Below are 27,203 nucleotides of genomic sequence, written 5' to 3'. Positions count from 1 at the left end.
CTATAGACTAGCGATGCCTGGGACATGCAGTACAGTAGAGGATGCAGGTCATACTTACTAGTCTACCTTATCGGTCTTACCGGAATCTACAATCGACACCAAGATTCTGGTGTGCTCTCCCTCTCTGCTCTCCCTGAGTTTTTAAAGCGTGGTACTCATCTTCCATTAGCACCAGCAGATGCCCTGGGCTTCGTAGCCACATAGGCTGGTGGCTGCTGTCTTGGACAATGCAGCCATGAGTACAGGAGGCCAGCTAGTGAGGGGAGGAGTTGCTGTGTGTCCAGGGTACCGAGTGAGCCCGTTCAAGGGGACACGGGGCACTGTAGTCTGCCCAGGGCAGCCGGAAGAACTCCTGAGGGAGGGGCCCAAAGTAATAGGTAGGGGATGGGTTCTCTTCCTTGCTGTTATGGTCTGTGATCATGTGAGACTCACTGTCCCGATTACCCCACAGGTAGCCGAGGCCGGGGCAGGGGCTACAGGGGCCGTGGAAGTCGAGGAGGATCTCGAGGCCGAGGAATGGGCAGGGGCACCCGAGGCCGAGGGCGAGGCTCCATGGGAGAGCACCCTGAGGACGAAGAGGACCTGTACGAGGAGGAGATGGAAGTAAGCGTTTGTGTAGCTCTTGGGGATGCAGTGTGGCTGCAAGTACTGGGGGCACTGGGAGACGTAAGGTCGGAGGACTTGTGGTATCCCTAAAGAAGGGCATTGGGACAGGCACACGTTTAAATGTTCCTTTTGAAGACGAAGAAAAAAGAAGCAGAAAATTTCAGTGGCTGAAGCAGAAAAGGCACCACATGGTAACTAGGAAAACCCTGACCCGAGGCAGGAAATGTTTTCTGGAATGTCTTCTAAGTCCATGTCGTGTGGCACATTTCCTGAAGTCCTGCTGCTGCCCCTGTGCCCAGAGACCCGGTTCTGCCCAATTGAGTGAGAGTCTCAATTGAGAAAGACCATCCACTCAGTGTTGCTCCTACATGACACTTCTGCCCTGTTCTCTTGAATCCAGTATGGAGAAAGTGAGGAGCCCATGGGAGATGATGATTACGATGATTACTCCAAGGAGCTGAACCAGTACCGAAGGTCCAAGGACAGCCGAGGCCGAGGTGGGTTAGGGCTCTGTGGGGACAGGCTAGCTGACCTTCAGCAGCTGCTGGACGTAGCGTGGGAAGTAAAACCCACTCTCCTTCCCTTCTCCACAGGGTTAAGTCGAGGCCGAGGCCGGGGAGCCAGAGGAGGTCGAGGGAAAGGGATGGGCCGGGGTCGAGGTCGAGGCAGCAGAGGGGGAATGAGCAAAGGCGGGATGAACGATGATGAAGACTTCTACGATGATGACATGGGCGTGAGTACATTCTGTGATCTGATTGCACTTTGTTTTTAAATTTATTTTTCTGTGTATGGATGATTTGCCTGGATGCCTGTATCTATGCAACAAGTGTGTGCCTGGCACCTCCCGAGGCCAGACAAGGGCATTGTGGTAATTGGAATGGAACCCAGGTCTTCTGGAAGAGTAGCCAAAGGGTTGTTTGGTTTTTTTTTTTTTTTTTTGGTCTGTTTTGGTTAGGTTGTTTTGTCTTTTCAAGTTAGGGTTTTTCTGTGTAGTCTGGATGACCTGGAACTCATTTCGTAGACTAGGCTGGCCTTGAACTCAGATCTTCTTAACAGCCAGTTCTTAACTGCTTTTAATCAGTAAGCTGTCTCTCCAGTCCCAGTGATCTGATGTTTTGACCAAGGCTACTTTGGAGATTTTTTTGTTGTTGTTGTATTCTAATGATCCATTCTGTGAAGGCTGACCCTGACCTGTTTCCCTCAGTCCTTGACCGAGGGACTGATCAGTGTTTACAGCTCTCCAGAGGGATGCCCTGTTGGTACAACCCTCTGTTTAAAACCACATTTCAGCAGTGCTTGCAGCCATCTTGTTGAGTTCTAAGGTGGAAAGGTTCTAAGTGATGCACCCCAAAGTTCCCGGAGAGTAACCAGAATGGCTTGGCTGCCCCCTCCAAGATGGGTATGTCCCTACATAGCACATGGAGCTCGAGTTTTTTTCAGTTTGAGTTCTGCATTGCATGTGGTGTGACTGGAGCTGCCTACACGAGTCCTGTTCTCTCGTACACTTAATGTATCCCCCCCCCCCCCCCATTACTCACAGGATGGTGGTGGTGGAAGCTACCGGCGGAGCGATCATGACAAACCCCACCAGCAGTCTGACAAGAAAGGCAAAGTCATCTGCAAGTACTTCGTAGAGGGACGATGCACGTGGGTAAGCAGACCCCAAGGACATGTGACCCACATGGATAGGCTGCCACAGTGCATACTGTTGGGGAGGGGAAGGGTTGTGGATGGCCTGCCCTACTGGGTGCCAAGAGACACCTCGGCAGCCTGGAAGTCTTAGCTCATTTCTTAGAAGACAACTCAGAGCAAACAAGATGATGTGTTGGTTGAGAGTTTGAGACTTGGGGATGCTTTTTTGGTAGAATTTTTCATCCAGTCTCAAACGAATCTATAAGGGTTAACCTGTTGTAGTTATGTTGTAAATTCAGGGTTGGAGAGGAATTGTTTTTCTTTCTTTCTTTTTTTTTTTTTAAGACAGGGTTTCCCTGTATAGCCCTGGCTATCCTGGAACCCACTCTATAGACCAAGCTGTCGTAGAACTCACAGAGATCCCATGGGAGAGCCAAGGCACTGTCCCAAATGATACATTGATGATCCCCCATGGAAGACCTCACCCCTGGGGAGGGGATGGGGGTTGAGGGAGAGAGGAGGAAGAGGGAACTGGGATAGATATGTAAAAAAGACTTCCTAATAAAAAAAATTTGCTGTGCGCATGTAATAACAACAAAAAAGAACTCACAGAGATCCTCCTGCCTCTGCCTCCTGGGTGCTGGTATAAAAGGAGTGGGCCTGGAAAGGGATTATTAAAGACTCCAGGCAGAACCAGCCGGGACTTCAGAGTTGTGCAAGAGACAAGTGTGGCCACTTAGAACAGATGGCTTGTGACTGTGATACAAAGGCAGAAGCAAGCAGGTGGTATATACACCTGAGGGTCACTGCTCCTACAGGAAGCAGGAAGAAATAGGTATTCAAGCAGATAGGTTGTGTATTAAATAAGCCTTACACTCTCAGTTTTAACTACTGATTTCAACACATACATGTTTGTCAATTAACAAAGAGTCAGTCGGGGAGTTAATGACCACTGCAGTGGTGTGGCCCTCTGGGGTCTCTGACTCCTTCATACTTAAACATGTGGCATTTGGTGGATGGTGGTGGCACAAGCCTTTAATCTCAGTATCCGAGAGGCAGAGGCAGGCTGATCTCTATAGAGTTTGAGGCCAGCTTGGTCTACATTGCCAATTTATAGACATAGTGAGATCTTATCTCAAAAAATAAAAATCTGTTTTAATTCAAGAAGGAAATAACCTGGCTAGAAGCTTTTACTGTGCTTTGTTGGCTAAATAAATAAGCGAAGTTGGGAAATGGAGTATGTCTAGCCAGGCAGTCTTCCTCAAACAAAATCAGGGTTCAATTAGGAAGGACAATACATAGGACTGGCTTAGGTGATGCGTTCTTGTTGCGACAGCAGATGGTATGGAACAGAGTAGACGGGAGAGGAAGGTAAGAATGTTAGGAAAAAACAGTAGTGACCACATTTGGGCCTGAGCAGAAGGGCCTAGGGCAGGCCGGGCCGCAGGTTGGGAAGCAGCATTTGGAAGGCTGCTTTTCCCTAGGGGATGTGTTCTTGTGTGTGGTCCTTCTGTAGACACAAGTGAAACAGAACTCACTTTCCCGACCCTCATTGTCCCTGCCTCTCTTCCAGGGAGACCACTGCAATTTCAGCCATGACATTGAACTTCCGAAGAAGCGAGAGCTGTGCAAGTTTTACATCACGGGGTTCTGTGCTCGGGCTGAGAACTGCCCCTACATGCATGATATCCTTTGCCGTCTGTTTGTCTGTCTGTACTGTGTGCCCTGTACTCCTCCTCCTGGGGGTCTCACTGTGCTGCCTCCCTTCTGCCCCTTGTGCCCACTGCCCGAGCTGTCCACATGCACCCGAGGAAGCCCACACACATCCTTTACCGTCCCCTCTTCTGTCGGAGTTGGAGGGCCCTTTTCTGAGATCACCTCTGGAGGCTAGAACTTGCTCTGGAGGAGGCCTTGGGGCAGCTGCCAGCCAGCCCCTGCACAATCCTGAGCGTCACCTCCCCTCCAAATACAGGAGGTTGCTCGAGCTTTGGGGTGGGTTCTGAGAGGAAGCGTTTGCCTTAATTAGCCATGAACGCGACTTTCCCTGTAAGTTGTATCACACCACTGGGAACTGCATCAATGGTGATGACTGCATGTTCTCCCATGACCCGCTGACCGAGGAGACACGAGAGCTCCTAGATAAGGTACTGTCCGGGGCGGCACAGGGTGCAGGGCTGAGAAGAACCTGACAGCACCGTCAGTTGGCACAGGCTCTACAGGATCAGAGTTCCCAGTTGAATCCCGGGGACAGCCGGGTTCCTTCCTAGAGGAGGGGTGGGACCCATGCTGTATGGTACCCCAGACCTGAGCCACTGCCTTCCCTAGGAGACAGTGAGTGAAAAGGATGTCACCTTCTGGTGTTGTGCAGAGACAGGTGCAGAGAGTGGAAATGTCATTGTCCGTTTGTAGTCACAGGCACTCACACAGAGAAGGGAGGGTGACCAGGATCTCACACCAGGTGCCATTTGGCATTGACCCTGGTGTCTCTGGTTCTTCCACAGATTAGCAATTAGTGAGGATGCTTGCTTTGGCCTCCAGTCACTTCAGGGTGTAATCGGTGGCCCTTGAAAGGCACAGCAGTGTGTGATTGAGGGACGCCCCCTGCTGGAGGTTCAGTGTTCACACACTCCAGCAGGAGCCCAGTCCTGCCCCTTGGGTTGGTTTAGTGTTTTATATATATATAGCTTTGTTTAGTTTTTAAGGTTTGGTTGGTGAGGCGAGGAGTCCATTTATATATTTTTTTTATTTTTTTTTTGAGTCATGGTCTCTTTATGTCGCCCTGTCTGTCCTAGAGCTCACTGTGTAGCTTAGGACGTCCTTGAACTCACGCCCTTGCTAGCATTAAAGGTGTGCACCACTGTATCTGGCTGTGATATTTAGGTTTTTAGTACCTTTTCTTTCTTTTTTGTCTTGTTTTGGCAGTTTTGCTATGTGGCCCAGGCTGACTCTCCATTCCTCCCTCCTACTCTTTTCAGTGCTAAATATGCTGGTGTAGACTCCCAGTTTCACTAGGTAAATTTTGTTTTGGTTCTTGGAAACAAGGTTTCTCTGTGTAACAGCCCTGGCTGTCCTGGAACTCACTCTGGCTCTGTAGATCAGGCTTACCTCATATCCATAGATATCAGCCTTCTTCTATGTCCAGAGTGCTGGAATTAAAGGTGTGTGTCACTACACCTGGTGGTGACTGTCATTTTTGCAGAGGTGACAAACTTTCGGAAATGTTTTGGAATAGTAGCATTAGCTCCACTGGAAGGTTTGGGGGCACAGCTAGGCACTGGAAATCACGTTGGATGAGAGCTTGTTAGCAGTGGTCATTGCCTATAGGAAGGCCATGCATGGCGAGGCTGCAAGGGACTGATATTTGGATGCTCCCCCCCCCACACACACCTGTGCTGAAATGGCAGATGGGTAGGGTAGTTTATGTTCTGTCCTCTAGTCATTTTCTCATGTCCGTTTTGCATGCTCGTGTTGATGGGATCAGATTGGAAGACCAGGTTAGGAATAGACTCAAACTCCCTTCTTAGGCTTCGGGTCTGTGTTGTGAAAGGCAGATGGGTACTATCTGCTTGGCGCGTGTAAGGAAGCAGCTAGCTGTAGGACTGCCTAGGAAAGGTGGTATGTCCGTGTTAGAGGGCGTCTCTAAGGGTGCTGAGGTGGGTGCCAGCAAGACTGCTTGATCCGGTTTGTTACCTGGCAACACTTGTTAGGGTTGAGCCCCAAGCCTGTCCTGCCTGGTAGCTGTCTGTTAAGGAAGGATATTGGTCAGGCGAGGTGCAATGTGTTTTGAAGCCTTGCTGGGTGAATCTGTCTTAGGGCATTGGGGGCCGGCCTGTGGGCGATGAAATGGGGAGCATGGCAGCGAGGGAGGCTGCCTTCAAATTTGAGATCTTCCTGCCTCAGCATCCCCAGTGCTACGATTGCAAATGTGAACCACCATGCCCAGCTGAAGATGCAGTTAGTCTATCCCTGTGCTGGGAAGGCCTTCAGCAGGCTTGTGCTTCACGCCTTCTGTGCCCTCCTTTGCTGCCCACAGATGCTGGCTGATGATGCAGAAGCAGGTGCTGAGGATGAGAAGGAGGTGGAAGAGCTGAAGAAGCAGGGCATCAACCCCTTGCCCAAGCCACCTCCAGGCGTGGGGCTCCTGCCCACCCCTCCACGGCCCCCTGGGCCCCCAGCTCCCACCTCTCCTAACGGCAGACCCATGCAGGGTGGCCCCCCTCCCCCACCTCCACCCCCTCCCCCACCTCCTGGGCCGCCTCAAATGGCCCTTCCCACACATGAGCCACTGTCACCACAGCAGCTTCAGCAGGACATGTACAACAAGAAGATCCCCTCTCTGTTTGAGATTGTGGTGCGGCCCACAGGGCAGCTAGCTGAGAAGCTGGGCGTGAGGTGAGTGTCCTGTGCCCTTCCTTGTCTGAAGCTGTCACGTCCTATCTGGGCTCTTGACCTCAGGCTTCAAGTGAGCACTGCAGGTGTCCTGGGCTGGGTGCCACTACCTTTCCTCAACAGCTTCCTCACAAGGATCGGTTTCTCCTCTAGGTTCCCTGGACCTGGTGGACCCTCAGGGCCAATGGGTCCTGGCCCCAACATGGGACCCCCAGGGCCAATGGGAGGACCCATGCATCCTGACATGCACCCTGACATGCACCCCGACATGCACCCAGATATGCACCCTGACATGCATCCCGACATGCACCCTGACATGCACCCCGACATGCATCCCGACATGCCTATGGGTCCTGGCATGAACCCTGGCCCTCCCATGGGTCCTGGTGGCCCCCCGATGATGCCTTATGGTCCTGGAGACTCTCCACACTCGGGAATGATGCCTCCCATCCCTCCAGCCCAGAACTTCTATGAGAACTTCTACCCACAGCAAGAAGGCCTGGAAATGGAGCCGGGGCACGTTGGGGATGCAGGTATGTAGGCACCAGCTGGGCTGCAGAGCTGGGCTCACTAAGGTGGGATGGTGGGCAGAAGCAGCTTTTCTTCCTTGGTCGATTGAGTCTTACAGCAGCATTCCATCGCAGTCATCTCTGTGGGGACAGAAGGGCTGCTGTGTTTGTGGTTGGCTGTGCTCACAGTGTCTGGCATGAGTCACAAGCAGGGCAGCACTCCTTAGGAAGCTGCGCTCGTGCAGGGCCCTAGCGAGGCCCTCTTTGGGTAGTGCCGGGCGTGGTGCCTGCCTGTCCGACCCCGTCGACCCCGTGAGTGCACAGGTGCCTCCTCCCTTTCCTGTGATGTTGACAACCTCAGTGTCCAGCAGTCAGGGCCACAGGTTGTGGGTGGCGCTAGGGTATTATTCATTGCAGCCTCACAAAGGAGGGGGCCTGCCCCAGTCAGTCCAGAGCTCAGAGCGAGTGTCCTCTGCCCTTGTGATGCAGACAGGAGTCATTTCAGCATTCGCCATTGTTAAAAATACCATGGGACAATGGGATACAGCCAAGGCCCCAGCAGGGACGGGAGCCGGGGCTTCTCTGAGAAGGTGCCCAGGTACCACAGCTGGCCAGCTTGTCCGAGGAGAGCAGACATGACTGTTATAAAGGAAAATGTGTCATCTGGCAATAGTGGCCTTGTCTGCTCTACAGAACAGTGGAGTGGGGGCTGGGGGGGAGGGGCGCGGCCCTGCTTCCCAGCACTCAGGAGGCTGAGGCTGGAGGATCACTTTGAGTTCTGGGACAGTGGAGGAAATTTAGAGGCTTCCATAGAGTTGCCTACAGCAGATGTGCCCAGATGGTGGCAGAGATCACCAACCAAACGTACAGAGACTGGTCACATGTTTTGGGCGTGGCACTTTAAAGCCAGTGTGACCTGTATGTACTGTGTAGGGCTGGATGAAGCAGCATGGAGAATGGGTCCAGGCATGAGCAGACCTTTACTGAAGCTCAGGCTGGTCTGTTGGGGATGAGCTTCCATAGTGTATGCATGACCCATGGTAAGGGGTAGGGCTTCAGGGTGCTGGGAAGGGCAGGCCACTGAGATGGAGGTCCTCGTGCCTGGTGTGCATTAGTTGGCTTGTTGATGGTGGGTGTCTCTGCAGTAAAAGTGAGCTTGTTGTGTCAGTTCCAGGGGCCACCCGGAAGAGCTCAGAGCTGCTGAGGGCTCTGCATACCTAGGAGGCCCTTCTTACAGTTTGTGTTGGGTGGAGGTGGAGCCTCAGCCTGCATCCCCAGCTCCAGTGGCGGTAGCGGAAATTAGGTCTACTTAGGTTGATGTACTGACCGGATTCAGGCCCCGTCAGCAGGCCCGGATCACTACGTGTGCATATTTACCAGTTCTGCAGTTTGTAGTGTATGTGTGTTTGCTTGTGTATGTGGGATGCACATGAGCAGTGTGTACATGTATGTAAGCCAGGTTCACATCAGTTAACGACTACATATATTGAGGCTGAGAGTCATTTGAACTTGAGATTACGATTTCAGCTTAGTCTGCCTAGCTAGATTCAGGGATAGCCTGTCTATTTCCCAAGCACACTAGTATTACAGGCCCTTGCCATGCCTTGCCTGGCTTTATGTCTGTGCTGGGGATCTGGTTGTGCGGTAGTAACCCACTGAACCATGTTTCCAGTCCCCAGTGTTTCAGTTTAAACTATTTAAAATACCAACTGGGCTTTCTTGGCAGCATGGACTTCCTCTCCTCTCTGATGTTCAGTGTATTACCTCATCTGGGTAAGAGTTATTGCCGCATGTGGGCTCTTGGCAGACTCTGTCCTGGGCACGCTGGCTCTCCATTCTACATCCAGGGACTCAAAGGGAGAGGGTGTGTTGTATCTAATGCATATATTAGGCCTGGTTGGTGAGGAACAGAAGCTGCCTTGCCCTGGCGTTCATCTGCCTATGTGCTCAGTAACTCTGGTGCGCAGAATCCCCTAGAGGGTAGAGGGAGTGCCCTGAACTGGACTGAGGTGTTTAGTGAGTTTTGTTCTCTTCAGGCTCGGCTTCTGGGAGATAAAGTGATTTTCTTTCTTACAGGCTTGTCCAACCTGCAGCTTAGGCACTGTGTGCAGCAACATAACACAAAATCTCAACCCTAAGTAAGAGTTAGGACTAGGCTGGCCATGGTGGCGCACACCTTCATTCCCAGTACTTGGGAGGCAGAGGCAAGTGGACCCCAGTGAGTTCAAAGCTGTCCTGGTTTGTTAGAGTTTCAGAACCTTTTTGTGTGAGATTATTTTTACTTTGATTACGTGCTTTCTGAAGCATGAACTTGGTAGATGACAACATCACATCCCAGTGTCAAACAGTTGGACATGCCTGCAAGAAACCACAAGGCTGCTCAGGGCAGATGGTGAACCAAGCCTGCGCCCTGTGACGCAGCTACCTAGCCTGAGAGGGGTGTGGCCTATCCATTATCCATAAGCATCCACCATGCCCTCCCTTCGCCTTATCCTTTGCCTGTCAGCTGGCCCACTGTGGGCTCCTGCTGGACTCTCAAGGCACCCAGGCCTGGGGAGGAGGAAGGGACGGGTGGCCATCCTCATCCTCGCACTTGCCACCAGGCTTGGCTTTTCCAACGGAGGCCTTCCCGACACAACCCCTCTTCCCTGCCACAGAGGACTACGGGCACTACGAAGAGCTGCCGGGGCAGCCTGGGGAGCCCCTCTTCCCAGAGCACCCTCTGGAGCCCGACAGCTTCCCCGAGGGAGGGCCCCCAGGCCGGCTGAAGGCGGGCGCCGGTGTCCCCGACTTCCTGCCCTCGGCCCAGAGGGCCCTGTACCTGAGGATCCAGCAGAAGCAGCAGGAGGAGGAGAGAGCGAGGAGGCTGGCTGAGAGCAGCAAGCAGGACCGGGAGAATGAGGAAGGCATGTGTCCCCCGGCAGGGGCCCAGCCGGCTCTGTGCAGGGACGAGGGGGGGCACCTAGGCTGGGTGCTGTGTCTGAAAGGAGCTTGGCAGGGAGGCCTGTCCTGGTCTGTCCTGAGCTGCTGCCTCGTGCTGAGGAAATGGAGGCCAGGGTTCCTCTGCATCTTGGGTTCAGGAGACTCCTGACTCAATAGAAGAGGGCGGTGGGCTGGTTCCTAGCAGAGAGAGTGCCCTCCCTGAGGAAGCTTGAGTGACACTCTCACGTCCTGACCCCTACAAAGCCAAAGATGGGCCAACCAGCCATAGAGCTACGGGTCACCAGTGGTGTAGTCACAGGCTCGAGTGGTTACCCTGGTGGCATCCACCTCGGGGCTACATGGATTAAGGGTCTCAGGAGCTTGAAGCAAACCAGTGGGGTCAACAAGAGGAGGGACAAGGTCGGCAGCTCCTCCCGGTGACTCAGGGTTCCCTCCTGGGCTCTGTTTGTGGTTGTACCTGCCCTTCCCTGACCCTGACTGTTGTGAGGGGCCCTTGGGATGTGTGTGTGAGTTGTCAGCATGGCTGTTGTCCTGTCCAGACCTCCAGAGGGAGGTGACTAGGGCTGGTCTGGGCCAAACCTTGCCCAGCCCCACCCTGACTTAATGGCACCTTACCTCCATTTCCTCATCTGTCCAGTGGGTATGTTGGTGACAGGACCTCCTGGGGTGGTTGTGTGAATTATTCAGGTCAGACCACCCACCAGGAATGGTACTGGCCTGAGAGAGAAGCCACGGCGGCGATATCAACCCCCAGAGCCAGGTTGTGCACCCCTGGCTCCCAGCTGGGGCCATAGGAGATGCTAACTAAATAAAGCACAGAACCACACACCAGAGGCACCCAGGGATCCACGAGGCCATTCATGCCTCCCATTGCTCTGCTCTCTCTCAGGTGACACCGGAAACTGGTACTCAAGTGACGAGGATGAGGGGGGAAGCAGTGTCACATCCATCCTCAAGACCTTGAGGCAACAGACGTCAAGCCGACCCCAGACTTCAGTTGGGGAGCCAAGCAGCAGTGGGCTGGGGGACCCACGCCTGCAGAAGGGACACCCCACAGGAGGCCGGCTGGCTGACCCCCGCCTCAGCCGTGACCCCAGACTCAGCCGCCATGCAGAGACTTCAGCAGGCACTGGCCCAGGGGAGTCAGGGCCCTCTGACCCTCGGCTGGCCCGTGCCCTGCCCACCTCCAAAGCTGAAGGCAGCCTCCATTGCAGCCCTGCAGGCCCCAGCAGTTCAAAAGGACAGACCCCTGCAGAAGAGGAGGAAGGGGAGCGGGCCTTGCGGGAGAAGGCCGTGAACATTCCCCTGGAGCCCCTGCCTGGGCACCCACTGCGGGACCCTCGCTCGCAGCTGCAACAGTTCAGCCACATCAAGAAGGACGTGACGCTGAGCAAGCCCAGCTTCGCCCGCACTGTGCTCTGGAACCCTGAGGACCTGATCCCCCTGCCCATCCCCAAGCAGGACGTCCCCCCAGTGCCTGCTGCCCTGCAGTCCCTACCTGCCCTGGATCCCAGGCTGCACCGCTCCACACCTCCTGGACCTCCCAACACCCGGCAGCGTCCAGGCTCCTCAGATCCCAGCACCCCTGGCTCTAACCTGCCTGACTTTGAACTCCTCTCTCGAATCCTCAAGACCGTCAACGTCAACACCCCTGGCCAGAGTGACAAACCCAGTGACCCCAGGGTGCGGAAGACCCCTACCGACCCCAGGTTACAGAAGTCAGCAGATCCTGCGGCAACGTCCCGTGCAGCCAAGCCCTCTTCCAGCGAAGCATCACCTCCTGCTGCCAGCCCAAGTGGAGACTCATCCCCACCAGCCACGGCTCCCTACGACCCCCGAGTGCTGGCAGCTGGTGGCCTGGGCCAGGGCAGCAGCAGTGGGCAGAGCAGTGTGCTGAGTGGCATCAGCTTGTATGACCCAAGGACTCCCAATGCGGGTGGCAAAGCTGCAGAGCCAGCCTCCGACACCAGTGCTCAGCCCAAGGGTCCTGAGGGCAATGGCAAGAGCTCAGCCTCCAAGGCAAAAGAGCCCCCATTTGTCCGCAAGTCTGCCCTGGAGCAGCCAGAGACAGGGAAGGTCAGTGCAGACGGCGCCACAGCCACAGACAGATACAATAGCTACAACAGGCCCCGGCCCAAGGCCACTGCAGCCCCCACAGCTGCCTCGTCCACCCCGCCCCCTGAGGGGGCCACACCCCAACCTGGTGTGCACAACCTGCCAGTGCCCACCCTCTTTGGGACTGTGAAGCCAGCCACCAAAACAGGGACAGGAAGCCCATTTGCTGGCAACAGCCCTGCCCGTGAGGGTGAGCAGGATGCGGGGTCCCTAAAGGACGTTTTTAAAGGCTTTGACCCCACAGCCTCCCCCTTTTGCCAGTAGTGTCTATGGGGGCCAGTACTCCCTCCACTCCACCACCCTTCCAGGGTGACATTTAAGGGCAGCAACCAGAGTTAATGGGTGGGGGACAGGCAGGGTGTTCTTTCTTTACATTTTCTTCCCTTTTTTTCATTTTTAAGTAGTACTTTCTTTGAGTCATAAATTGTATCTAACCATCTTGGGTTCTGGTCAGTGCTGCAGGCTCCTGGGCTCCCTCTGCCCAGTGAGCAGCTTGTACCTGCCTTGGACCGTGGCAAGTACCCAGCCTGGGGCTTCCCCAGAACTAAGGGAAGTTGTAAGTGTCTGGGAAGGCACTAAAAGCCACTCGTCGCTCACTCACCCCGCGCTGCTGGGAGGGACAGAGCCACAGCATGTGGCAGGAAGGAAGGAAGGGAGGGAGGGAGGGAGGGAGGGAGCTGGTGCAGGAGCTCCTGAGCCCCAGGGTGAACTGTCCTCTCTTCCGCGTGCAGCCTGTGACAGCCCGCGTCAGGACGAAACAACAGTGAAGTGAGAGAGTGTCCAAAGGAGAAAAAGGTCCTGGCAGCCCTGGCCCCAACCTGCCTGGGCCGTGCACCCCACTTTCCCCATCCAGGGTGTGTCCTGAAAGTGACCCCTCTAGCCAGCCCTCCAGGAGACGGGGAGACACTCGCAGGCCTACGAGGGGTGGGGCAGCCCCTCAGAACATTCTCCCTCAGTATTACCTGTCCAGTGCCACTGGCCTGACCCTCGAGACAGCTCAAGGATCCGTGGTGTGGCCGCCTGCCAGACTCCTGAGGAGGGAGGTCTAGGGTGGCCCTGGCAAAGTGTGTCTGCTCGCTGCTTTCCTGCGCCTTAGCCGTGTTATCTGTAGAGTACCAGATAGTGTTTGCTTGTCCCTCCCAAGCTGACAGAAGCAGGGCCGCACCGGTCTGGTGCCGTGTTGGATTACTGGGTGCTTCCCAAAAGGGGGCCTGAGGAAACAGCAGGAGTCGAGCTGGGGCCAAAGTGGTGTGTTGGTCCTTTCTAGGAAAGGCACCTTGGGGTGGGTGGGGAGGCCTAAGGCATCTGCCAGATCCCAGTCAGTGGAGGCACTTCCACAGCCTCCCCCCTAGCCACTTTAGAGCTGACCTTGTCCAGAGCCCCAAGGGACACTTCTGTGACCACGTCCCCAAGATTGGATCAGGGAACTTGGTAAGACCTACAGACCTTTCTGCCTCTGGGTCACTCGCCGGGCCCCAGAGGTCTGCTTTTCTTGCAACCTGCCTTTCCTGCCTTGGGTCTCTTGGCCCAGCTGCTCTTTGATGATAAGGAGACCTGACACGTAGCCAGTGGATCCCCTCCGCCTCAGGGGAAGACGGGCTCCCACATCCCCTGTCTGCCACCACCCCATACCCTCCACAACCCAAAGAGAAATCCCTTCAAAACAGTTTGGGGCCTGAAGCCAGGGTGGGAGGGGCTTGTGCCCCACGGGGTGTTACCCTGTGGGGTGAGTGCACCAAGATCAGGTTGTTGGTTTGTCTTTGTGTTGTTTTTTTATATATATATATATTTTGTTTTGTTTTCTTAAACAATCATCAATGAGATTTGTCTTTGGACTCCAGCCTTGGCCTCCGAGACTGGAGCCACAGTAAGTGTAGGGTAGGAAGAGTACAGTGTGGCAGTGTTCGGATCCCCGCCCCCCCCCCACCCCTTTGAAAAGTCTCTCGTGAAAGCCAGGCTTGGTAGTGCGTACCTGTCATCCCAGCACTCAGGAGACGGAGGCAGGAGGATCACGAGTTCAAAGCCAGCCTGGTCTACATTAGAAAAAGAAATCTTTTTCTTTTATTAAAGAAAAATAAAATAAATTTTTAAATCTGAAATCTGTGGGTGAGATGGAATCTGGAGCCCTCCTCTTGAAATAGTTAGCTGAAGACCCTCGCGGGACAAGGAACTCCGCTCGAATCCCCACCTGCCATCAGGCCACACTTTTAAAGAAAAATGTTCTCTAACCAGGATTGTAACAAAAGTGTAAATAGTATTTCTGAGTTGAAAGTCGATGGTGCAAATATGTATATAACGTACTGTATTTTTACAATGGTCGTCGCATGGCTCTCCCACCCCCTTTTGTACTCAGTATCTGTCTTCCAGAAACCTCACCTGCCTTCTCTCATGTGGTCTCTTAATCCAGTAATTGTATTACTGCCATTAAAGGATGCAGTTATTTTAAACAGCCTGGCAGTCTAGTGTCATCTCTGCCCCGCCAGGGAACAAACAAGGAAGGCAGGGAGCGAAGCTCTCTCGTTCTTCCTTACAGTGAGATCAAACCCAGGGCTTTGTGCCTGCGGGGAGCCAGGCCTGCCACACCCTCCGTCCCCAGACACTCAGATAACAGCCATAGCCTGAGCAGAGCACACTAGTCACCCTAGCACTTGGGAGGCTGAACCAGGAGGAACTTCCATGCCTTTAATCCCAGCATTTGGGAGGCAGATCTCTGAGTTCGAGGCTAGCCTGGTCTACAGAGCGAGGTCCAGGACAGGCTCCAAACCTACAGAGAACTGTTTTGCCTGCATGGACATCTATGTACCATCTATGTCCCTGATGCTTTTTGGAGGCCAGAAAAGGGCACAGCATCCTGGAACTGGAGTTGTGAGCTGCCATTTGGGTGCTGTGTGAAGGAGCCTGGATCCTCTGGAAAAGCAACCAGGGCTCTTAAAAGTACACGTAGCTAACACCCTTGGACCTCCTTCATGAGCCCCCAGCCATGAAGGCAGAGAGTTGGGGTTTAGCTCAGCGACAGCAAGCAAGCAAGGGCCTCGTGACACTCCCCAGCACTCAAAAGCACAAGTACCATTCTTTCTTCCCAGACAGGACCTTGTGGCCCAGGCTGGCTTTAACTGGTGCTGCTCCAGCCTGTGTCTTCCAAGCACTAGGGTCACAGGCGAGTGACTCCTACTGTCTTTCCCTTCTTATTCACCGTTTTCTGCTGTTTCCCCCCAAGTAGACTGTAGATGGTTTCTGCCAACTTCCCAGTCCCTCCCATCTCTTCCCCCTGTGTTTTGGTTAGTTTTTATTTATTTTGGTGTTTTTGAGACATGATCTCTCTGTGTGACAGCCCTGGCTGTCCTGGAACTCACTCTGTAGACCAGGCTGGCCTCGAACTCACAGAGATTCACCTGCCTCTGCTTCCTAGTGCTGGGATTAAAGATGTGGGACACCTGCTGGACGTTGGTGGCCCACGCCTTTAATCCCAACACTAGGAGACAGAGGCAGGTGAATCTCTGAGTTCAAGGCCAGCCTGGTCTGTAGAGCTAGGTCCAGGACAGGCTGCAAAGCAATACAGAGAAACCGTTGTCTCGAAAAACCAAAATAAATAAATAGAAAGATGTGGGACACCACCATCCAGCTCTAGGACAATAAGGGTTTTTTTGTTTGTTTGTTTGGTTGGTTGGTTTGTTGGTTGGTTTTGGTTTTTCTTGATAGGGTTTCTTTGTGTAACAGCCCTAGCTGTCCTGGAACTCACTCTGTAGACCAGGCTGACCTTGAATTCACAGAGATCCACCTGCCTCTGCCTCTGCCTGAGTGATGGATAGAAAGGTGTGCAGCACTCTGCCCAGCATAGCATGGCTTGGTCTTTGGTTTTTGAGACAGGCCTCCACCTTGCTCTACAGCTGTGAATTTCGGATTGCCCTGCTTTCTTGTTCTCCAGTGCTAAAGTTACTGTTGTAACCACCAGATCTCCCACATACATAATGCTGGGTGTAGAGCCAGGGACCGGTTTGTGCTGGGGTGGGGATCTCCCATCTGGAACCATGCACTGGGGTTACAGGTGGAGTGTCAATGTCTGTCCAGCATTTATGTGGGTGCTAGGGATCCAAACTCATGTCCTTATGCTTGTAGGGCAATTGTTCTGCCCGCCAAGGCATCTCCTGAGACCCTGGAGTTTATTTGTGAGTTTCAGAGAAGTTTCCATGTGGAGTTAAATAGGGAGAGAGGAGAGTGGACTTAGGAGGGCCAGCCTGACCTACGTAGTGAACGAATGAAGGAATGAAACAAGTAAGTGGCTCTCTTGCTTAGGGAGACCGGCAAGCATAGCCAATACTTCAGCAACCTATTCGTGGCATTTAGGAACTCCACCTGGCTCGGGCTGTGCACACAACAGTGCGTGGGGCAAGGCACACACTGTATTCTGCACACAGACCCTTCCTTTAATGACACACCCACCTGGGATCCCCACCAGCATGATAAATATCCAAGTAAACAGTGGGAATAAGTTATTCCCCTTAGCAAACCGTTGGCAGCACCACGTTTCTCTTCTAATACAGTATAGGAACTATGGACAGAGCGTGAGCTAATTAGTCTGTTTTGAACTTCTTTGGTGCATGCAGTAAACTCTGCCCCCTGAGTGATCTTTTAGGAAGACTCCTCCAGTTAAAGTGTCAGGGAGGGCATTCCAGGTCCCAGCACTGTGGAGGCAGGGACAGTCTGCTCTACATAGTGAATTCCAAGACAGCCATAGATAGCTACAAAACAACGTAATTACCAGGGAGCCTGGAAGTGATTGCACAGCCTTTAAGAACACCCACAGTTCTTAGCACACTCTAGATCAGTCTCCAGGACCCATGTTTGATGGTAACTCTACGTCCAGATCAGAGAAATCAGACACCTGGCTGTGGGCACTGCATTAACACACACAAAACCATACTCACCTAAAAATGTTAACGATTTTATTTTTTTAAAAAATTGTTTAGCTTTTTATTTTATATGCATTGGTGTGAAGGTGTCAGATCCCCTGGGACTGGAGTTATAGATAGTGGCGAGCTACCATGTGGGTGCTGGGAATTGAACCCTGGTCCCCTCTGCAAGAGCAGTGATTGAGTGTTCTTAACTGCTGAGCCAGCCTCTATACATTTTTTTTTTTTAATATAACTAATTAGCTGGGTGGTGGTGGAATACACCTTTAGTCCAGGCACTCTGGAGGCAGAGTCAGACAGATGCCTACATTAGAGACCAGCCTGGTCTACATAGTATCAGGACAGCCAGGGCAACACAGACCATGTCTCAAAAAAAAAAAAAAAAAAAAAAAAAATCAAAAGAGCTGGGCAGTAGTGGTGTACACCTTTAATCCCAGCAGTCGGGAAGCCAAGGCAAGAGGATCTTTGTGAATTGGAGACCATCCTGGTGTACAGACTGAGTTCTAGGACTGCCAGGGCTACACAGAAACCCTGTTTTAAAAAACTAAAAATAAAAAACCAAAAGAACCTAATTAAATAAAAAATATTAACAGACTAGACGTTCTACTGACATGCAGAGCTGTACACTTCCCTTTCCTGTTGGCTGTCTTGGCAACTGTAACGCTTCTTGCTGTGGCTGTAACAAATTGACACAGACTAGCAATTTAATTCCCAGCACTCAGGAAGCTGAAGGAAGAGGATAGTGAGTTCTGGGCTAGCCTGGGCAACTCAGTGAGACCCCCAAATTAAAACCTGAAAGATGGATGAATTGTACTCAGAGAGTCCAGCATACTCAAAGCCTTAAGTTTCTTTTTTTCTTTTCCTTTCTTTTTTTTTTTTTTTTTTTTTTTTTTTAATTTTCAAGGCAGGGTTTCTCTGTGTAGCCCTGGCAAACATGGAACTCACTCTGTAGACCAGGCTGGCCTTGAACTCACAGAGATCCACTTGCTTCTGCCTCCTAAGTGCTGGACTAAAGAAATATGTCAATCCTGCTGTCCAGCTTTAAATAAATAAATAAATAAATAAATTTTAAGAAAAGCAAGCAAAAAATTATCTAGAGCCAGGTGTAACTCATAACTTTAATCAGAGCACTTTGGATGCAGAGGCAGGTGGATAGGTGGATTTCTGTGAGTTCCAGTCTAGAATAGTCAGTAAGGAACGAATCTGGTGGTAGTCACAGTTGATGCGCAATCTCTATACCAAAAGGAAAGGGGAATGCTGCAGAGATAGCTCAGAGGTTAAAAGCGCTCACTGGCTGCTCTTCTAGAAGTCCTGAGTTCAATTCCCAGCATTGGCATAATAGCTCACAACCATCTGTAATATGATCTGGTGCCCTCTTCTGGCCTGCAAGCAGACATGCCATAATAAATAAATCTTTGGGAGTAGGGGGAGTTCTTGTATTGCGACATGGCTCCCTTGGGAGAGTACCTACCTAAATGTACCAGCAAGGGGCCAGGGTCCTGGTAAGCCTCGGGTTCCCTCAACTCCCCCTGGGACTTCATGTGGTCACATGCTGGTGCCCATTTGGGGAACAGCTCAAGAGAGTTTAGGTGAACAGAGGCAAGCATGATACTAGGACGACCAGTCTACACATAAGACCACTGTCACCCTGATACCATAGGCAAGGCTGGCTTCTCCAAGAGCCCGCGACTCCTATAGGGCACACAGTATTTTAGTTATTTTTCTGTTGCTGAGATGAAACACCATAACCAAAGCTAGAAGAGTTTATTTGGACTCGCAGTTATAGAGGGATAAGGTTCCATCATGGCAGGACAGAACAGCAGGCAGGTACAGGAAACAGACCCATCCCATCTCAACTACAAGTGGGTGGGGCCACAGACCCTCAAAGCCCCGCCCCCAGTGATGCACTTCATCAGGGCTGCACCACCTAAACCTGCGCAAACAGAATCACCAACTGGGGGCCTATCGTGGTTTAATAAGGACCAGAATAAACAATTAGGCCGAACAGATATTTATTCAGGGAGAAATAACTCACAACATAGACAGGTGAACACCAACAGGTTCCTGCTTCCAAGAATTCCTCTGGAAGTCCTCCTGTCCCTGTGCGGCTTGCAAGAGAGCACTGTACCACGCCTCCTCAGACCTAGTTCCCTAGGTCACTTCCGCCCCTGGATCCACCCCCCAATGGGTGTGGTCAGTGCCACAGAAGGAGACAAAGTGAATATCTCACTACAATTCCCCTTTTAGTCTAAAGAAAAGATTTAGGCTTTATACAAAACTATACAAAACAGTGAATAACAAGGGTGCTCTAAGAAAAGGAAAATCGAGAACAAAAGGACTTACATATCTAGTCCTAGGGTGAAGGCATAACAGAGTTTACAATAGAGTTGTCCTAAGCTGGAAAACGTAAGTCTAGTACCTAATATATCTAACTAGGAAGAGAGAATAATAGTTGTGATAGTTTAATCTCCAACCTCATCAAGACCTGAGAAGGAAAATAACGATACTAGGGTAGACAGGAAGTGCGGATGGGCAACTTCCAAAAGGTGCAGCGAGGACAGAAACAGCAAGCCACCTGGACAGTCACCCTAGGTCTCACAGCAACGTTAGTACAGCCAGTTTTGGCTAAGGCCAAGAGAACTTGACAGACCACAACAACAGCAGGGAGGTAGAATGGCTGTCTTACCCTGACTTGGCAAGGTCCAGCTGTCTTCTACATGTGTCTCCTGCAAGCACATAGGACCGCATGTCCAAATCAGTGGTCAAGGTGGGGGCAGTTATTTGCCCAAGAGGCCATTAGCTGAGGTGAGAATGGACTCCAGAAGGAGCGACAACAATGTCCAACAATGTCCAACATATTTTCAGGAAAGTGCACGGTGCTGTCACGAGCAACAGTGTCTCATGTCAATGGAGTACTAATATTAAAACACTTAAATGCCATGTTCTGCATGTCTATGAAGTGATTGAAGATTGAGCATTGATGTCTGACTAATCTCATAGCTAAAGGAAACATGAGTGAAGATAATCTGTACTACTCAGGAACTTAGCTAAAAAACTGAATGAAACTTCCCTGAGTAAAGCAGGGACAAATACCTAAACAATGTAACTATGTACATATACATACATGATAGGAGATGCCATTATGTATATATGTTTCTCATACTGGTTAATGAATAAAGCACTGTTGGCCAATAGGAAAGGAAGATAGGAGGGACTAGGAGACAAGGAGGAAAGAGGAAGGAGTAAGGAGGGGTCAAGATGGAGAGTCTGGAGAAAGCAGAATGCCGGCCGGCTCCCCAGTAAGAGAAGACCACGTGTAAATACTAGATTAGCAGAAATGGGTTAATACTTAAGACAGAGCTAGCCATTAAGAAACAGTACCGGGCCAACAGCATAATATCAAATACAGAGTCTCTGTGCGTTATTTGGGGCTGGCGCGGCAGCGGGACAAGACTAGGCGGTGGGAGGAAAACCCTACTCCTTACACATACATATAAATCCCTAAAATAGAGGTAGAGTAGAAATGTCTAGACAAGAAGTAGAACTATAAAGGGCAGCATGATAAATATCCCAAATTGTATCAATATACAAAATGTCTTGAATATAAGAAAAGTATACATACATAGAATATGGTAAGAATAATGTGCATAAAACATCATAAGTGGAAACCAATCCAAAGAAGATGAATATTATCCCCAAATTCCAAGAGTAGGGAAAGGGGGCGTCATTATCTTAAGGTTACTTCCTGCTGAAATGGGACGATGATTGCTCCATGGGATCCTCTGGGAAAAAAATTTCTCAACAGAACTGGCTGTGACATATGTAGCTAGTCACTCACTGTGTGGCAGAAAATGCTTGACTGCAGTTCAATTTGAAACTCTTGCCAGGGTGTAATAAGAAGGTGCACCATTACAGCTAGCTAGTCATGAGTTGTCTCGAGCAAAACAGTCTTAAACTGGTTTTAGGGTGATGTTTATAGTCCAGATGCATCAGATTGAGTCAAGTGAAAATGACGACGTGGGGCCCCATCTTCTTTCCGGAGAGTTCAAAGATTGCTGTTAGGAAATGTTAGTATTCCTTATGGAAAACTTAAACATCAATATTACAGTAAAATATTTAAGTTTTTAAGGTATGCATTAGGGAAAGGCAACAATAAGCATTAAAATGTATATGAGAAAATTAGGATTTCAGAGAGAAAATTGCGTATAGCGAATGAGTCCCCAGATTTTGTTTTCTTCTGCCTTACACCATTTGGCTTCTTGATTTAAGGCAGAAACCGTGGATTTAGTCTTAATAACATGCTTGAATTTAGAGAAGGAAAGCCAAGTCCAACTCCAAAGCCAGCACTGGTTTACATGAATTGGGACTACAGGAAACCTAGATAGTAAAGAGACATAGATTTCTGTATAGAAATAGTTTAAATATTTTTACCATAAATCAGATTCCTCTTCATTAAGTGATTGTTTTTGGAGAGCTGTTTTTTTTTTTTTTTTTCTGTAGGTAACTACATGTTAAGTGTCTTTTGGCTGTTTGAAGATAGGTTTTCTCTTTTTCTGTCATTCTGTAAATATGTTTCTCATACTGGTTAATGAATAAAGCACTGTTGGCCAATAGGAAAGGAAGATAGGAGGGACTAGGAGACAAGGAGGAAAGAGGAAGTAGGAAGGAGGAGTCAAGATGGAGAGTCTGGAGAGAGCAGGATGACAGCCGGCTCTCTGGTAAGACCACGTGGAAAAATGTAGATTAACAGAAATGGGTTAATACTCAAGACAGAGCTAGCCGATAAGAAACTAGTACCTGGCCAACAGCATTATATCAAATACAGAGTCTCAGTGTGTTAATTGGGGCTGGCGCGGCGGCGGGACCAGACCAGTGGCAGACAGAAAAACCTTACTTCTTACAGGGGCCAAGTGTTTAAATATTAAGGAAATACGAAGGCCTATGGTGTGAGTGTGTGTGTGTGAGTGTGAGTGACTGAGTGTGAGAAACTTCTGAGAGTGTGTGTGTGTGTGATTGTGAGAGACTACGTGAGTGTGTGTGTGAGAGAGAGAAACTTGTGTGTGACTGAGGGTGTGTGTGTGAGTGTGTCTCATTCAAACCACCAAACATAGGATTTACAAGCACTGGAAGATAGGGCCAGATCCAGAAATATATAAGTTTTTTGACTTCCAGAGAAGACTCAATTTTTTTTCTTTTTCTTTCTTTCTTTTTTTTTTTTTTTTTTTTTTTTTTGTAATGTTGGGAATGAAAACTTAGGGCCTTGGGGCTGGAGAGATGGTTCAGCTGTTAAGAGATGAACTCTTTTAGAGGACCCAGGTTCGGTTCCCAGCACCCACATGGTGGCTCATAGTCTTGTATAACTCTAGTTCCAGGTGATAAGATGCCTCTTCTGACCACCATGGGGGACTAGGCACACATATTGGGAACCTGCAGGCAAAACATCCATACAATAAAAATAAACACCATTAAGAAAGAAGTTGGAAGACTGGGCATGGTGGCGCACGCCTTTAATCTTAGCACCCAGGAGGCAGAGGCACGTGGATCTCTGTGAGTCTGAGGCCAGTCTGGTCTACAGAGGGAGTTCCAGGACAGCAGGACTGTTGCACAGAGAAACCCTGTCAAAAAAAAGAAAAAAGAAAAAAAGGAAATAAAGAAGCTTCGTAGTGGTGTCTCAAGCCTTGGAGGCAGAGAGGCTGGCAGATCTCTGAGTTTGAGTTCCCAGTTAATTGTCCTTCAAACCTCAGGCCTAATCACCAGCTGACCAGGTAAAACCTCTTTAAGGAGGATTTGGCTTTCTCTGCTCTGACCCTTCCTGGCATTCAAATGATTGTTATTCTTTCCTTTCCTGTACACACAAACCTAGAGCCTTTCCCTAGCCACAGAGTGTGAAAAATGTTGTCTCTGGCACTTTCAGTTCTCATTTAAGCCTCTTGTGGAATGTTCCCTGTAAGCAAGCAGGGCGCTGGCTATCCATTTGAGCCTGCATCTCTCTGAGGCCAGCCCCTGCTAGCTTTCACCCTTTCCTCCCTTGAAATTTCAAGCTCTTGAGCTGGGGTTGGAGCTCAGTTGGTAGGATGCTTGCTCAGCAGACCCTCCCCTACCACATCAGACAGGCATGCAGCTGCAGGCCTATACTCCCAGCACTCCGAAGGGTGAATGCAGGAGGATCAGGAATTCAAAGTTGCTCTAAGCTACATAGCCAGTTTGAGGCAAAGCTGGACCATATGCCGCCTTGTCTGAAAGAGAAGAGATTTCAAGTGGTAGATGAAGGAACATATATCACGGGTGTCCTGAGCTAGGCATGATGAGGTACATGCCTATGATCCCGGCACTCCTGAGTCTGAGGCAGGAGGATCAAGTTTAAGGCCAGGTTGTACAACATAGTACCATGGCCTAGACTACATAGTAATTCATTAAACCAAGGGCTGGAGGTGTGGAAGACATTTGTACCATGTGCAAAGCCTTATGTCACAGCCTTGATGCTGAAAAAATAAAATAGAATTCTCCCACCATGACCTCTGAGACCCCCTAGGACCTGATGGTCCCTGACTTCCCCTTCTCGTGGGAGAAGTTCTTCTATATCAAGAAATCTGGCCTGATAAAAACTCTCCAGAACCCATTTTACCCAACCCATTTTCGAGCACATCTTACAGGTTCTCTCTTCCTGCCCGGGCCTAGGTCAACCCACAGAGGGTCCTCCAGATAACACCTGCACCAGCTCCTGGGACTTCACCATTGGTACTGGCTCTGCAGGCTCAATCAGGCACCTATTCAGGAACCCTCCACCCTCCGGTCTCCCAAGATGTCCCAATGAAGGACACATCTGCTCCGTGTCTCATTCATTAGCCCTTGCCTCCTCTGCCCTGCCAGGACACTTATCCATTCCCTTCTTTCTGACAGCTGTCTCGCTTCCATGGCTAGCGCCATTCACAGGGCCAATGATAACAGTCTATTTTTTTCTCCTAGCAACCTGCCTTCTCCGCCTCCTCTAGGAACAGGTGCTTGAGGTCTACAGGCTGGCAGCTAAAGGAATAAATACTTCACTCATACCACCCACTGAGCATAAACCCACCTGTCCTCCCACTGACTCCTCCCTCGCCCACATCGTCCCTCACCAGCAGTAAGGAGCCAGACACGAACCGGAGTCCATATACCGAAAGAGTCTGGGATGTTAAGGTGGAAGCTTCACCCCAGCCCCTGGCATCCGTATACTCCAAGAGTCTGGAATGTAACGGAGGAAGTTCCACCCAAACCCCCTTACTCATCTCCCTCCAAACCCTGCTGCATCTCAGAGAGCCCGCCAAATGATGGCCCCTCCCCCCAGAGATACGCAAGACCATTCCCACAGGGTATTTAAACTATCCCCTAGAGAACAAACTCTAGGTTTGCTTTTTCCGATCTCCCTTTCCCGTCTCCTTCCTGGGGAACTGGATGGCCATCTGGGAGCGCTGTATCCAGTAAACGTGGGCCTTTTCTAATTCGGTTTGATTTGGTCTGATTTGGATTGCTGCATCAGCCGAGAGAATTATTACACCTGGGTTCACCCGAGTCTTACAAAGTTTCTATGTTAAGCTCCTAGTACAAGTTTTGTTTCCTGGCTGTTGAGAGAAATTAATTTTTTACTACAAGTCCCAGCAGACATCGCGACGCGGCCTTCTGCAGGCCGACCTGTCTTGAGCGCATTGATCTCTGGGATTTGTAGTCTAACTATAAAATAAGGTGGGCCACACACTACCGGCACAGAGGACAGAGGTGGAGACACCGCAAGAATGACCAAATAGGGACTGTATACCAGAATAGAGTGGCGGGGACTTTGACCAATCGGCGAGGCTGTCCTCGTGAGTGACCTGGCATGCAGCCTACAATCGGCCTGTGGGGCGGAGCGTATGTCTGGGCCCCATTGCGAGCTATGGGAGGCGGCTGGTGGTGGGCTCGGGTCGCGCGCCTGGCCCGCCTGCGCTTCCGGGGGTCGCTGCTGCCACCCCAGCGGCCTCGCAGCGGGGGCTCGCGCGGATCCTTCGCCCCCGGCCACGGTCCACGCGCAGGGGCCTCGCCGCCCCCGGTGTCTGAGCTCGATCGCGCGGACGCTTGGCTCCTCCGCAAGGCACACGAGACAGGTTTGTAGCAGGGACAGGGGTCGACCGCTGTGCCGGAGTGGTGCTCGCGTGGGAGTGAGCGGCGAGGGTGCAGCGTGCATCTGCTGGGAATTGGGGGCCCGGGCTGGGGGGGGGAGGGCAGGTTCTACATGTAAGCGCAGGATGGGAGATTTCGCAGCCTGGCCGCATAGGGTACCACCTTGCGGGACCTGGCTAATGGGGTACAGCACGGATTAGTGGTGGTGGGGGGCATTACGGTTAGGAGAGGTAGCCCGATGGCACCACACCCGCCTGGGTGAGAGATGGTTGCAGAGGCACCTGAGAGGGGGCGAGATGCCTGCATCTGGGAAGTCGGTTCGGATTGCAGAGGGGAGCACCAGGAATAAGACAAGAGTGTGGCTATCCGCAGAAGATGGGGAAGTTCCGGATTGGACCAGCGCGCAACCAATGGTAGAGAAGATGTGTGCTGATTGGAGGGAGAGGCGAGCTAGGCTGCAGGGGGAGGGACCTCAAATAGGACAGTGGGTTGACAGATTGGAGCCAGTCGGGTCTAAGATGGGACTAGTAGTGGAAGCAGCCTTTTGGCAGCACTCGGGGAGATGTGGGCAAATGCAGGAAGCCATGCTAGGTAGAAGCTGTTTCCACTTAGGAGATGGGGGAGGCTGGAGGCAGGCCCGGGAGGAGAAGTTTGTCCCGGAGGACTGAGGAAGAAAGGGAAGGCCACAGGATGTACAAGTAAGCCAACTTGGAAAGACTTCCCATCTTCAAACTGGATGTCTTCAATTTTTGCTTTAGATTTTCCTCTGGGTTAGACAGAGACTGTCTTCAAACACTGCTCAAAAGGGGCTTAGGATGTCCGGGGTAGCCGGGCAATGGTGGTGCACGTCTTTAATCCCAGCACTCGGGAGGCAGAGGCAGGCGGATCTCTGCGAGGTAGAGGCCAGCCTGGTCTACAAGAGCTACACAGAGACACCCAGTCTCGAAAAAAAAAAAAAAAAAGAATGTCCTGGGTAGGGGAATGGGGCTTGCAGACCGCTTCCCGGAAGGTATGAGCACGTGGCTGGATTGACTGTCTGAGTAAGAGGAAGGTATCAAGGAAGCCGGGCTTGGCTGATTCAGAGCTCCACCTTCACCCATCCCCAACAGCTTTCCTCTCCTGGTTCCGAAATGGACTTCTGGCATCAGGCATTGGTGTCATCTCCTTCATGCAGAGTGACATGGGCCGGGAAGCTGCCTACGGTGAGTACTGACCCTCCCATATGGGGAATGGAGACCTCCTCCTTCTCTCCACTGCCAAGTCCTCTTACCCCACCTAACACCCCCAGACCCTCACTGGTGACTTTTCCAGCTATGTGCTCTACCGTTGAACATCTCCAACATTTTTACGTTTTTATGTTTTTGGTTATTTTTCGAGACAGGGTTTCTCTGTGTAGCCCTGGATATCCTGGAACTTGCTCTGGCTTTGAACTCAGAAATCCGCCCACCTCTGCCTTCCCAGTGGTGGGATTAAAGGTGTAGACACCACTGTTGGCTCTTCCAACCTCATGCTATCTGTCATTAGAGGTCTTGCTCAGCCCTGTGCCCATCCATCATCCTGTCGGCCTCTTGGGATACCCTGGACCCTGCAACTATTGATTTCTGCTCCTTCTTCCACAGGCTTCTTCCTGCTGGGTGGCCTGTGCGTGGTGTGGGGCGGAGCCTCCTATGCAGTGGGCCTAGCGGCGCTACGGGGACCCATGCAACTGTCTCTTGCGGGTGCTGCCGCTGGTGTGGGGTCAGTGTTGGCTGCCAGTCTGCTGTGGGCTTGTGCTGTAGGCCTCTACATGGGCCAGTTGGAACTGGACGTGGAATTGGTGCCTGATGATGACGGGGCAGCCCCTGCGGAAGGCCCAGATGAAGCAGGCCGGCCACCACCTGAGTAAACAGCAGAGCTGTGGGGGACTGGCCGGGCCGGACGACTGGGACATTAAACCTGACCCTTCAGCAGTTCAAGACTACGAGTG

The 27,203-nt window shown here is 51.3% G+C and overlaps 3 protein-coding genes across 3 annotated transcripts in view; all 3 read left to right on the top strand.

Moving 5' to 3' along the window:
• The window catches only part of Zc3h4 (zinc finger CCCH-type containing 4), a 32,455-nt gene extending 19,653 nt beyond the window's left edge, over positions 1–12,802 (top strand). The window contains exons 5-14 of the mRNA XM_051206933.1: positions 452–603; positions 1,007–1,103; positions 1,200–1,339; positions 2,147–2,257; positions 3,812–3,923; positions 4,273–4,382; positions 6,272–6,630; positions 6,781–7,160; positions 9,794–10,042; positions 10,969–12,802. Of these exons, the coding sequence (XP_051062890.1) occupies positions 452–603; positions 1,007–1,103; positions 1,200–1,339; positions 2,147–2,257; positions 3,812–3,923; positions 4,273–4,382; positions 6,272–6,630; positions 6,781–7,160; positions 9,794–10,042; positions 10,969–12,458 (3,200 nt within the window). The 3' untranslated portion in view covers positions 12,459–12,802. The remainder of the gene's footprint in view (positions 1–451; positions 604–1,006; positions 1,104–1,199; positions 1,340–2,146; positions 2,258–3,811; positions 3,924–4,272; positions 4,383–6,271; positions 6,631–6,780; positions 7,161–9,793; positions 10,043–10,968) is intronic.
• Bbc3 (BCL2 binding component 3) overlaps positions 1–27,203 on the top strand; it is a 256,886-nt gene that overhangs the window by 96,095 nt on the left and 133,588 nt on the right. The window lies entirely within an intron of this gene.
• On the top strand, positions 24,973–27,192 carry Tmem160 (transmembrane protein 160). The gene is made up of 3 exons (XM_051206930.1): positions 24,973–25,221; positions 26,347–26,439; positions 26,857–27,192. The coding sequence occupies exons 1-3, from the start codon at positions 25,014–25,016 to the stop codon at positions 27,120–27,122; spliced, it is 567 nt and encodes a 188-aa protein (XP_051062887.1). The 5' UTR covers positions 24,973–25,013; the 3' UTR covers positions 27,123–27,192.

Source organism: Phodopus roborovskii, unplaced genomic scaffold (assembly GCF_943737965.1).
Source record: "Phodopus roborovskii unplaced genomic scaffold, PHOROB, whole genome shotgun sequence".
NCBI lineage: Eukaryota > Metazoa > Chordata > Mammalia > Rodentia > Cricetidae > Phodopus > Phodopus roborovskii.
Note: the sequence above shows the minus strand (reverse complement) of the source record. Positions and strands in the feature narration are given on the sequence as shown.